Genomic DNA, 13,269 nt, shown 5'->3' with positions numbered 1-13,269 from the left:
AGTCGTACTTAAGTCATAATTAAGAGATATAAAGTCATAATGATGGAAAACAGTCTCATTATCATGGCTTACTAAAGGTTATATATTTTCCAGCGACGGAAACGGGCTTTCATATCTCTCTCTCGACACCCCCCTCCCCCCGCCGCCACCCCCCACTGTGTGCAAAAGCGTGGGGGGGGCGCCTGCGTGCCACGGTTTAGCCTGGGAAAGTCACGGAAAGTCGATTCAGGGGCTTCGAGGATTTTTGCTCTGTCTGAAAAGCCTCTCCACACACGCACACACAGCGCTTTGCTTCATTACACACACACACACACGCACACACTTTTGCTGTACACGCGCGCGGATAAAAGCGTCACGAAGAGCGCGTGAGTCACGGGCGATTCATTCACGACCCAGGAGGCGGAGCGCGGACACGACACGCAGCAGCGAGCCCTGCTTCCCGCAGAGGCTCAGCCGAGACTGCTGAGTTAGAGCTACCAGAAGCAGCGCGTGACCGAGCGGGTCAGCTGAGAAAGCAGCGCTGCCCCGGGTCCGAGCGCATGGCGTCATCGACGTGGCGAGCGCCACTGCGCGTGCGCCTGCTTTTCCTTTCCTCGCGTCGCTCGCGCGTTTCCATAGTGACGCCCAGCGTTCGCTCGTTCAGACTAACTCAGCTAACGCTGCGTGTTTAGCGCTGATTTGCGAGGAAACTCGGACTTAAACACTGTCTTTTGTGGTTTTGTTGTCAGAGAACAGACGTTATGGGTATGTAGACGATTCCTGAACGTTTCAGACGAGGCAGGTTGTGAAGTGGACCGAGTCTGAGTTTGTTAGCAATCACGGCTCATATTTCCAAGCAGGTCAACCTGTTTGTGCTCCAGCTGGATTTCTTCTGAGGGGCTTTAGCACTTAAATAAAAAATTCCACCATTTATTTTTTCAAAAACTGCATCATTCGGTCATTAAGACGTAAGCAGAGTCATTCAGAGTGGTTTGGTGTGAAATGGTTCACTGTAGAGAAACTGGCAGACTCTGATTTCTTTACGGTGGCGGCGACAGGAACCAGGGGTCACCATGTTTACAACACAAAAATAGCCATTTTATTTACTGTCCAAAACCATCGTGGAACCTCCATGTGTCTTTTGAGTTTTTATATGTAAAACGATGGTAAAATAGTCATAAATCTGAAAAAAAAAAATAGTTTTCTCTTGGGACTATTTTGCCTTACATCAACCTGCAATGCATTAAAATAAATGGAGGAAAGGGGAACTCCACCAATTTGTCAAAAAGTCTACAGAATTAAGTGATTTAAGATGTAGACAGAGTCGTTCAGAGTGGTTTTGTGTGAAGTTATCTGTTTTAGTGGTTGGTATGGCGTAGTGGGTAACACCTCTGCCTTCCACATTGTAGGCTGGGGTTCAAAATACAAACACCTTACACTACACCACTAAGAGTCCTTGGGCAAGACTCCTAACACCACCTTGGCCTACCTGTGTAAAAATAATCAAATTGCAAGTCGCTCTGGATAAGAGCGTCTGCCAAATGCAAATGTAAATGTTTTAGGGAAACTTGCAGAGTCAGAATTGTTCACAGTGGTGGTGATAGAAACCAGACGTCCACCTCTAAAACCTTCCTCACAGAAAGCTTTTACTTAAAATGTTTAGATATTTGCTGGCTGATGTCTGACACGTTGTTTTATGATAGTTTTGGGATCAAACATTGGCTTAATGCATTTGAGTCCATTTATTTGAATCTGTTTATGCATTGTAAGGCCAAAGAAGACATACGTTTCCAGATTTATGACTAGTTTACTGTCATCAATGTTATATATAAACTCTCCGAATAAACTTGTAGGTTAACTAGTGGTTTGGGATGTTAAATAAAAAAGCCCTATTTGTGTTGGCTGTGAACACTTCTGACTCTGCACCGGATAATTTCACTTCACAACTCTCTAAATGGCTATAAACATCCATCCATCCATCCATCCATCCATTTTCTAAGCCGCTTCTCCGTCAGGGTCGCGGGGGGATGCTGGAGCCTATCCCAGCAGTCTTCGGGCGGAAGGCAGGATACACCCTGGACAGGTCGCCAGTCCATCGCAGGGCTATGAACATCTTAACTGCTAAATTACACAGAAAAAAAAATTGAATTGCTTTTGAAAAATAAGTGGAAATTAATTTTAATCCATATCCTTTAATTATTTAAGTGAAAACATATGATATATGTGTTATCTATCATAACTAGCTTAGCATAGGGGATGGTGCTGCATGTGAGGCCTGGACCATGGCACTGTGGTTCAGGAGCTTTCAGCTCCCTGCATGCTTTTTCACTCCAATTCACTCAGTTCATCTGGAGGGACATACGTTGTGTCACACGTAACGGTCCCTTTCAGCTGACCACTGCTTATGGCCTCTGGTCTTTGCCAGGCAAGTTATTTTAATCCTCGTGCACGCCATTCCTGACCACAGTGGGTCTAGAGGGATACCAAGGATTTGCTTTGCATGTAGATTTCCTCATAAATCTCATCTCATAAATACGGAATGGTTATCTTTTGTGGAATGGCATGTTAACCGTGTTAATGCACCCCGTGTTACTTCATGCTCCTCTTACTTCATTATGTTTGTTTCCTCTGCCTCAGATGGGGAGCGATTGAGCGAGCAGCTGGATCAAGGACTAAAGATGCACACGCCATCCCACCCTCTGCCTGTGGAAATACAGCAGGTAAATGTCATTGGAGTGTCTGGCGTAAGGCAGAATTAATGATTTGAACATGGTGTACCTGACTGATGGTTTGTTTCATTGGAACAGTCAGTAACGGGTGAAAAGCTAGCATCCCCTGCGGTCATGCGGAATAGTGTCTTCCCCATTTCCACTCCGTGCTCGTGCAGTTCACCTTGCGGTCATTCATTCTGAGTCAAAGCACTGTGTCTTGTTTGCTGTATTTTAGAGCTGTCTTTTAGTGCCGGCCAAGTTCTTCCTGTTCTGTCTGCCTGACGTCCTCGCTTTCTTGCTCTCTTTCCACCCACGTGGGTAGCAATCAGCTTAGAAATACTCCGTGTACTTGCTGATCTCAGACTCCTGTGGAGAATTGTTCGGCTTAATAAGGAAGGACAAGGTGAACTGGAAATAATGGTTAAAAAAGGTAACATCGGGGCCAATCTAGGGGAAACGTAACGAAGGTCTCGTATTATTTCTCTTGTATTTTACTTTTATTCTGATGTTTGTGGGCCTTTATTTACCCAAAAGAGATACACTTTACTTTTTCATGACCATTTCCAACCTCTCTTTATCCACTATTATACGACAGTTATTTCCAACCTCGCAAGCTGATTGGTTGAGAAACGTCCTAACTGTGTTGTTATTTCGCCATAACATCACGTTTTTTTCACAAACACTGTGTCACTCCACTGAGACTCTGACAGCTGTATGAGACGCTCAAGCCATTTGAACGTTTTTACTTCTTGCTTTGCCACAAATAGAAAACGGACACATTTAAGACCACATTTGACCGACATCCCATTTGGTCAGACTCTGAAGATGAGACGACATTAAATTCCCGAACTGTCATCACCACTGAGCAGCTTTTCAGTTGGCAGCTGTGACAGAAGAACAGATAAACAACCTGGAATCAGCCAGAAATGAACCCAATACCATTTGCCAAACTAAATGGGCTGTAAGAAGCTTTACAGACTGGCTGGAACAAAACAACATTAATATTGATCTGGCAATAAAATGACAAAACTGAGCTGAACTTGATATTGTGGCAGTTTTATGGCTCAGTCTGCACTTTAAAAGGCGATGCTTACAGCAAATTGAGCAGTGAGTGAGCGAAGTCCATTACTCTGACGTAGCAACAAGCTGCCTGTTAAGGAACTATCATTTGGCGGAAGGAACTGCGAACATTAAAACACAGCCCAGTTTATTCATTAGTTACTTTTTATTTAACTGTTGTAGAAACTGAAACAGAAACTGTTTAATCCCAATAAACAAAGAGTCACAGTAGTCCATTCAAGAGGGGACGAATGCATGAAAAACTTTCTCCGGGTCAGCTTCCTTCATATTTGTCTGCATTCATATCAACAACATCTTGGTACGATTTATGTTCTAATAGTCACATTCACCTGGACGTTCCGATAGTACGGTCTAAATACGGCGAGGCAGCCTTTAGTTACACTGCTCCATCTACATGGGCTGACTTGCAAAAACCAGTGCAAATTAGAGCAGTTTATGGCCTTGAGTGGTTTTAAGAAGAGAACTGTAAGAACCCAAATCATTCTGTTTGCAAAATAATAAAAAATGGAGAAAGATGTGTGCAGACTGATCAGCAGGTGACAATAGCTTTAATCAACACATGCTAATTTTACACATTTATTTTGGATGAGAGTTTATTTTGCATAAACTGAATAATATTTGTTTAGAACTACTGACTAAATTTTGCAGATGATGTAAGACAAATAGTAGTAAATAATAGTAAATAATAGTTGCCACTACACTGCACACTTTATCATTTTGTGTGTAAGAATAGATAACATTGCATGTTACATGCTGTTTTCTAACTCAACTCATTAACATTTTATCAGATGGGAATTTAGGCCACATTTGCGCATTTAGGTGGCGTGTTTGGCCTTGAGCTGCCTACCTGCCGCTCCACTCCGGGGACCTGCGAGAACTAACCAGGCTGATGGGCACACAGTTGGCAGCCCACGGCCCAGACACTCAGCTCTCAACCTATAGTGACTCTCTGCAGTGGGGTTATTGCCAGGTCAAACACTGGCTCACACATACCGAGAACTGTGTGTGTGTGTGTGTGTGTGTGTGTGTATGTGTTGAGGGTGAAGAGACAGCTATATTTATGTTCCTCTGCACCTCAGTTCAGTAGTAAAAATACATTTTAATGACCCTTTCATAGATTTTCATGTAGTGCCAAATGTTTTATTGATTATTTCAAGTAGTAGTTCTAAATGCATTTAAATACAGAGACAGTGTTCACTCAAAAATGCCTGCATAGGCAATAATGAATGAGAACAAGTACCAAAAAGTTTGCATTATGCAAATGAAACCACCCACCAGCTTTTATTCAGTTTAACATGCAGTAGAGACCACCTTTCATGTATTTAGTTTGTATTCAAAACAGGCATTGAGTACAGGTTATTCAAAGTTTTCAGGAGATGTTTCTGAGGAGGTTAAATGGAACATAGTACAGTGCCATAAGGAAGGAGAAATGGACCTCCTAACAACCAACTGCAAGATTGAGATTACCTGCATCATGAAAAGTAGTGTTGCACTGATACCTGTATTCATATCAACGCTGATACTGGCACTTAAACGCAGTATCAGCATTGGTGATGGGGATACTGATATATATGACCGATACCACCAATACCAGTGTGGGCTGACATGCAGCAGTAAAAACGCTCGTGAAAGAATCGGTAATCAGTAATCACTCGTCTGCCGCTGTGTGGCCACTTTACCTCAGAGTTAATGTTATTGAGAGAGCTGAAGGAACCGCCGAACCCTGAAAGCATTTAGCCTCGATTTAGCCTTTAACATAGCAGCCCCTAGCCAGGCCTGTGTTCACTAGCCCTGCCTGCAGTGCGTGTCCGCCAGTCAGCTGTATAACTCAGCAGCAGAGTCTCGCGGCCCGTCGCTAGAAAAAACGCTGCAAATTGCTGATACTGCCAGCGTGAATGACGGTGATATTTACTGAACCGAGGCTCAGAGATACAGCACGAGGGAACTAGACACACATACGAGACAAGTGACACAATAAATTTGGATGTGAAACAACTTTCAGCTCCGTTTAGGGCCAGTGAAGCTCCTGTGTACTGATGTTTTAAACACCACAGGTTTATCTATAAACTGTCCAGATCTGTTTTTAACTGCACAATAAAGTTATTTTACATTTACTTAAGATGTTATACATGCTTATTATTACTAATTATATAATAGTAAATACTAAATACATACAGTAAATAAACACAAATAAGTTTCCTTAAGCATTTAATAAATAGAATCCAACAGGTGTTCTTCTTCAGCAGCCTTGAGTACCCAGAGAACCTAATAGCTGCCCACTCAGAATATATTAGCCGGTGTTGGGGGTCAGTTCTATAATTAATTCAGTGCTGCTTCAGTCTGGACAGTTAAACTGATGAGTTGAAATTCACATTAATCCACAGGTAATCAACACTTACTGACAGGCCAACATTTTAAGCAAATTTTCAAAACAATGAATTCCCCTCATGAACTGAATTTGTTGCCTGAGTTGATAATGAATTGATTGAATTACCCCTGACCCTGCTAATGGTCTCTTAGCTAAGCGGCTGAGAGGATTCCTGCTGCGAGTTTTGTGTATTTGCGTTGTTTTATTGAACAAAGAGAAAGGTTTTGTTCATTAGTAGGGCCGTGTGACGTTTAAATGGTTTGAAATGCTGATACAAATATTTAGATTTAAATGCTAATTTTTTTAGGGATGCACAGTGATATCAGAATCATATCGGTATCGCAGACAATCAAATAATGGCTTAACAATTATAAGCGCTGGACAGGTCTTTAGATTTGACTGATATTTCAAACCACTGTTTAATGACACATTATATTTAAGAGCAAAGCATTTAGGTGACACTGGGTTACTGAACCAAAGTATCTGCATTTTATTAATTAATAATGGTGTGTAAGGGCACAGAATGAGTCAGAGGCACACGGTTAAAAGGAACAAAAGAGGCTTTACTGTTGGAATCGCAATCCAGGTTCGTGGTCACAAAAGAAGTGTGGGTCAAATCCAGGAGATGCAGCCAAAGCAAAAACACAAACATAACAATAGTCAAACAATCCAAAGGGCTAGGCAAAAGGGCAACATCTAGAAAACAGGCAAAATGGTCAAAAAACGGTGACATGACAAAAGGCAAATAATCTAAGGATTAGGCTAAAAAGATGGTCAATAAAATGGTCAATAAACAATAGCCAAACAAATAATGGTACACTCAGTAGATCGGTAACAATACCATACTTTGCAAAATCCATATACTAAAGCCCGGGCTTTTAAACTGAACTAAGAGCATCACACGACATATGAGACAGGTGAAGAGAATTAGTACTCAGGTGAGTGAGAGCGCTGACTGGAGCGCAAGGGCAGGTCAGAAGTCACTGGAGTCAGGTGATCTCACAGAGGATTATGGGAGATGGAGTCCGAGTATGTGTCAGAGGCTGAGGGATGTGTGACACCGTGCAAAAATCTCTGCTAATCGAGGTAGATGTAGTCAGAATTTCTACTTATTCTAAATATACATGCATTGGCAGATACATGAACAATATCAGATATCGGCATCAGCCCACACTTCCCATATCGATGCATCCCTACACACTCAAAAAGATGCTTCTTCAATGGTTCTTCAGTAAAGAAAATGGTTCTGTATAGAACCATGAACTCTCAGTGAACCCTTTTGCATGATTAAGTGGTTCTTTACAAAAAACCTAAAAAGGTTCTCCAGATTTCAGAGTGTTGTAGATGTTTCTACACGATATAGACAAAAATATTAGAACACCTCTCCTAATTATTGAGTTCAGGTGTTTCAGCCACACTCAGTGCTAACAGGTGTAAAACGAAAGTGGTGTAAAGAGCCACCACTGGACTCGGCAGCAGTGGAAATGCATTTTGTGGAGTGACGAATCACACTTCTCTATCTGTCAGCCTGATGGATGAGCCTGGTGTGGCAAATGCCAGGAGAATGTCACCTGCCTGACTGCACCGTGCCAACTTTGGTTGAGGAGGGATAATGATATAGGGTTGTTTTAAGGGGTTGGTCTAGAACCCTTAGTTCCAGTAAAGGGAAATCTTAATGCTTCAGCTCCAAGACATTCTGGACAATTCTATGCTTCCATCTTTGTGGGAACAGTTTTGAGAAGAACCTTTTCTGTTCCAGCATGACTGAGCCCCAGTGCACAAGGCAGGGCCCACCATAAAGGTGAGTTTGGTGAGTGGCTGGGTGAGTTTGGTAAGGAAGAAAATGACTGGCCCTCACAGAGCCCTAACCTCAACCCCATCAAACACTAGATGAACTAGAACAGAGATTGTGAGCCAGGCCCTCTCATCCAACATCGGTGTCTGACCTCACAAATGCGCTTCTGGATGAATGGACAAAATTCCCACAGACACTCCAAAATCTTGTAGAAAGCTTCCCAGAAGAGTGGAACTTTTCTCAATACCACTGAAAGTGGGTGTAACTTAAACCAAACACAGGCATGAGATGTTGGAAGTGGGTATATTTACTAACAATAACAGGTTGCAGACTAATCAGCCAGTCAGCACTGTAGAGTTTAGAACATGCATGCTTAGGTATTAAAATATTAAAGTTAGGTATATACTGTATATAGAATTTTTTTAATACTCAGTAGTATTGAAGTAATCTGATTGACACTATAAACAGGGATTTAGAGGGTGCTGAAATGTTTAGCAGTGTATGTGTGATGTGATCAATGATATCATGCAAAATTATTTGCCTTTGTTTCATTAGGTTTTTTGTGCAAATTTACATCAAGCATAAAGTGTCACGTAGTGCTATTATGAGGCAAAAAAAAATGTATTATTATATTTTTAACAGTTAAAATCCTGAAAGCATGGTGCTGCAGCCCCCTCAGCGCCCCCACTTTCCGCATCCCTGACCACAAAGGTATTGAATTTCAATACCCAGCTCTATAGGCACTCTTTGCATGTAAGCAGTTTCCCAAGGGTTCAATTAAAGGGACTGTTAATGTGTTTTGAACAACAGCATAATAGAGTTGTTCCTCCAGGTCCTCTCTCTTATTACACTCTGATCGGCTTCCCTCTGTTCTTTGCCCTCACCTCAGCTTCCGTGCTACAGTTGACCAGCCGCAGTAGGACTTCCAGCCCTCTCCCTCAATTCATTTTTGATGAGAGCGTGGCAAAGCGCTTCCACCGTGAGAAGAGGCTCCACGGAGATCCCACTGCAGCCCACTGTGGCGCCCCTCTCTCCTGCGCCGCGCCCTCTAAATAATGAATGGTTTTAAAAACCAGCATGCGTTCCGCGCTCCCTGCCTTAGGAGGCCAGGAAGGATAACTCCTGCACATGTGCTGTGCGATCCCTCTTATCATCCTGTCCCTGACTCCGTTCCCCACTTAACCTCAACAGACAAACATCCCAGCTGCTTTCCCTGACCCATCCCTGCCTGTCTCCCTGATGTGGCATGAGTGATGGTGCTGCAAAATGTAAAGCTAGGCATGTCTGTATCCCTCAAGACTGCGTGGACTGATATTTCATTTTTTGAAAATGAATACAGCCAAGTATACTAAAGTTAGTAAACCAGTCCAGTTGAGGTAACATGGCTTGGCTAGGTTGTCGATTACTTTAGCCTGAAATCAAAAACAACCTTTTTTTTTTACCTTGGTAGTTCAGATTTAGCTTGATATCATTTGAAAATTTCAAACAGAATTGTTGTTTTTCTGTTTGTATGATTGGTAAGAAGGCATATAGTAATGTTTAAAAATGATGCTGGGATTTAAAACTGAAAGTAGCGTTTTAAAACTGATGTGTCAGATTAATACTCCACGTCCAAATAAATACATTCCTCCCGTTTATATTTTAGAGGGGTCAGTGACTGGTGGTGTGGGAGCCCACCAATAGGTGGTGCTTACAGAAAGAGGGGAAGAATCAGAGCCAGGAAAAAACTAAGCATGATAGCAGCTCAGTGTCAACTAAAAGCGACACACACCACAGAATACGTTCCATTTCGGCTTTTATTGTAACATCAGTCACTCGACTTTGCGCTCTCTGATGGAACCAAGCCTGTGCTGTGGTGTGTGGCACGTTGCCAAAACGCTACAGTCCCAAACACCATAGAACAAGTTTAATTTTGGCTTTTGGTCACTCCAGCACCAGTCACTCGACTCTGTGTTCTCAGATATCTTCTAAATGGGTGTCATTTTAGCAGTAGTTCGCTGGAACCAAGCCTCCACTGTGGTGTGTGGCACATTAGGCCTGCTGACTAAGCTATCATTAGCTTTGTCAAAATGGTACAGTCCCAAACACCACAGAACAGGCTTGACTTTGGCTTTCTGTCACTCCAACACCAGTTGCTTTACCCTGCGTTCTCAGATATCATCTAAACATTTTAGCATCAGTTATCTGGAACCAAGGCTCTGCTGGGTGTGTGGCATGTTTGGCCTGCTAACTAAGCTAGTGTTAGCTTAGCCAAAATGCTACAGTCCCAAACACCACAGAACAGGTTTGACTTTGGCTTTCTGTCACTCCAAAACTAGTCAGAACCAAGGCTCTGCTGTAGTGTGTGGTACATTGGGCCAGCTAACTAAGCTATCATTGGCTTAGCCAAAACAATATAGTCCCAAACACCACAGAACAGGCTTGATTTCAGCTTTCTTTCACCCCAGCACCAGTCATTTGACATTTACTCTCTTAGTCATCACCTTTTATCATCTACACCTTTGTCTACAGAGCAGCAGTTAATTAGAATCAAACCTCTGCTGTGGTGAGAAGCACTGTTTGGGTTTGTAGCTGCTAACGGTAAGTTGACTGTTCAGGCTACAGATCCAAACACTACATAGGAGGTTTCATTTCACCTTCCTCTCACTCAGATTTGACTAAGTGTCAGTGCTGTCATTAACCCAGATTGGACACTTATTTGGTGGCCATGGACGTGAACTAAACTTTCTAATTATTTTCAGTTTCTAAATAAGTCAGAGGACGAGACAGAAAAGTGACATCAATTCTTTTGCTTCACTTTTGTCGTTTTAACACTTTTACCCCCTCCTCTCCTGCACCCACGGTACTACCACTAACATTTGGAGATGATTTGAAGGTGGATACCACCCAGCCCTACCTGAAATAGCAGCATCGGCTCAGAGTTTTTCAGGTGTCTATACAGATTAACGTCAAGTTTCCATGTTTAGGGTTCAAATGCAAATCAACATTATACTTAAGCAATAGAAGTGTTATTGCGAAATAACACATGGCCTTGAAGTGTTCTGTTGCTTTTATACAACAGTAAAATAAAGTAAGAAATAAATAAACGGGGCTGTGAACATTGCATTTAATATGTTTTAATATTGACCAAAAAACGAATGATAGTTCCTTAACAGGCAGCTTGTTGCTACGTCATTGTAACGAACTTCGCTCACTCTCTGCTCAATCTGCTGTAAGCATCGCCTTTTGAAGTGCAGACTGAGCCATAAAACTGCCGCAATATCAAGTTCAGCTCAGTTTTGTCAGTTTTTGCCAGGTCAGTATTAATGTTGTTTTGTTCCAGCCAGTCTGTCAAGCTTCTTACAGCCCATTTAGTTTGGCAAATGGTATTGGGTTCGTTTCTGGCTGATTCCAGGTTGTTTAGCTGTCCTTCTCTCGCAGCTGCTGACTGAAAAGCTGCTCAGTGGCAATGACAGTTTGGGAATTTAGTGTAGTTTCATCTTCAGCTTCTGACCAAATGGGCCGTCGGTCAAATGTGATCTTAAAAGTGTCTGTTCAAATGGCTGGAGTGTCTCCTACAGCTGTCAAAGTCGTTGCTTAGCAATGGTGTCTCGGCAGAGTGATACAGTGTTTGTGGAAAAAAAAACATGCTTCTCAACCAATCAGCTTGCGTGACTGGAACTAACTGTTGTATAATACCACTTTATACTACTATAGACAATATGATGGCAATAGTAGACACTCACATCCTCGAGAGACGCATCATTCACTAAGTTTTGAGTGAGTTTTCCTTGAGGAATTTTTCAGCATGGTCCCAATCAATCAATGTGCGCAATACAACTGACTATACAGAATTTTCTTTGCATTTTGCATTCAATTGCACATTTTCAGTCGTCTAAATGACCATGTGGTGTATTGAATATACTACTGTCGTAACACAAGCTTGTCAACATCCTCTTTTCTCTTTAACCACAATGTTATTCTCACCACTAAATGTGTAATAGCTGCACGTGGTGTGTTTTGACGAAAGGCAGTCGAAACTTTACAGATATCACTAGTGGCTGTTGGGCTGCTCTCTTTTTCCGCTTTAAAATAGTTCCACTATATAGTAACCACTTGTAAAACTTCTGAAAACACATCTGCTGCAAGTTGTGTGGTTCCGTTTATGTTCCGTTAATGGAAGAGCTTCATCAAAGGATCAAAATTGGATCAGGCTTTATATAGCTCGTTCATTAAAATGTACTTTGATGTGCTTTGACCGCATTACTGATCTTCAGCATTGGAACGGGACAGCCCTGTGTAACCATGCTCCTGCTGTCCTGCCCTCATTTACAGGTGTCCGTTCTGGCTTCGAGTGAAATCACCTGGGAGAGGCGAGGAGGTTGTGTTTTATGTTTATCTCTCTCTCTCGTGAGAGAGAGATCTGCTATTATGCACTCAGCCTCGCCTCCCGCCTGTTTATGTCCCCCCGTGCGTTCGACCGCAGCCCGACGCACAGCCGAAGGTGATTCTTCCTGCCGATTGCCCTTTTTCCCTCTGCCACGTGAAGGGGAGGGCGGGATGGAGAAATGGGGAGAGACTCATCCAGGCGTCAAATTCACCCATGGCTGCTCCCGGCTCTCTCTAGCCCCCACTCTTCGTCCCTGCGTGCCAGCATTGCCCCCTTACTAGCACAGACCCCCCACCCCCCCATCCATTCCCAATGAGCTAGCTTGCCCTCTTCCTGACCCGAGTCCCAGTTTGGGACTCCCCTCCACCCCCCACCCAGAGTGCTGCTTTGCTTAGGAATGGATGTTTTAAGCTTTTTTACTATATCTGTGTTTTAAAGCAAGTAGTATATGAATATTCAAATAGGAAAATTTCATATTGTTATGCATCAAAACAAAAACGCAGAAGTTTTAAAATTCATTTATTGTGCGCACTAGCGTGTAGCTCTTTTTAAATGTATGCAATATCAGCATCTTGTGCCCCAACCTTATTTGTAGTTTATGTCAGTGAAACATGTATTTAACAATCACAAAGAAATACAGATGCCTTATCTGAATATGCAATTAAGTAAAACAAAAATAAAGCACTGTTAGAGTTTTATTTATTTTACCAGAAGAGGCTGAGTAATGTCATTTGTAAGACCATTGACTGGATCATTGATAAAATATTCATGTAACCTAAATTCCACCAGGTAAAGTTAAATGTCACAGTCTGAGTATTCCTGTCAGTGCAATGTCAAAGGACACGCTCAATAACAATAACAACACGTAGGCTTTCTTATTCCATTAGTGCGAGGTGGTTTGGAACAGGGCTACCTTTCCTGAGGGAGCTCCAGAATCAGCCAAATACAGAAGACCATTTGTTCCACT

General features: G+C 42.5%; 1 protein-coding gene across 3 annotated transcripts in view; it reads left to right on the top strand.

The window, feature by feature from the left end:
• Window positions 1-640: 640 nt before the first annotated feature.
• The window catches only part of lekr1 (leucine, glutamate and lysine rich 1), a 162,160-nt gene continuing 149,531 nt past the window's right edge, over window positions 641-13,269 (top strand). For all 3 annotated transcript variants that reach the window (XM_037539874.1, XM_037539875.1, XM_037539873.1), the window contains exons 1-2: window positions 641-744; window positions 2,617-2,699. In XM_037539874.1, coding sequence (XP_037395771.1) covers window positions 741-744; window positions 2,617-2,699 — 87 coding nt within the window. In that variant the 5' untranslated portion in view covers window positions 641-740. The remainder of the gene's footprint in view (window positions 745-2,616; window positions 2,700-13,269) is intronic.

This window comes from Pygocentrus nattereri, chromosome 7 (genome assembly GCF_015220715.1).
Source record: "Pygocentrus nattereri isolate fPygNat1 chromosome 7, fPygNat1.pri, whole genome shotgun sequence".
Taxonomy (NCBI): domain Eukaryota; kingdom Metazoa; phylum Chordata; class Actinopteri; order Characiformes; family Serrasalmidae; genus Pygocentrus; species Pygocentrus nattereri.
This window is presented reverse-complemented; position numbering and strand designations above follow the sequence as displayed.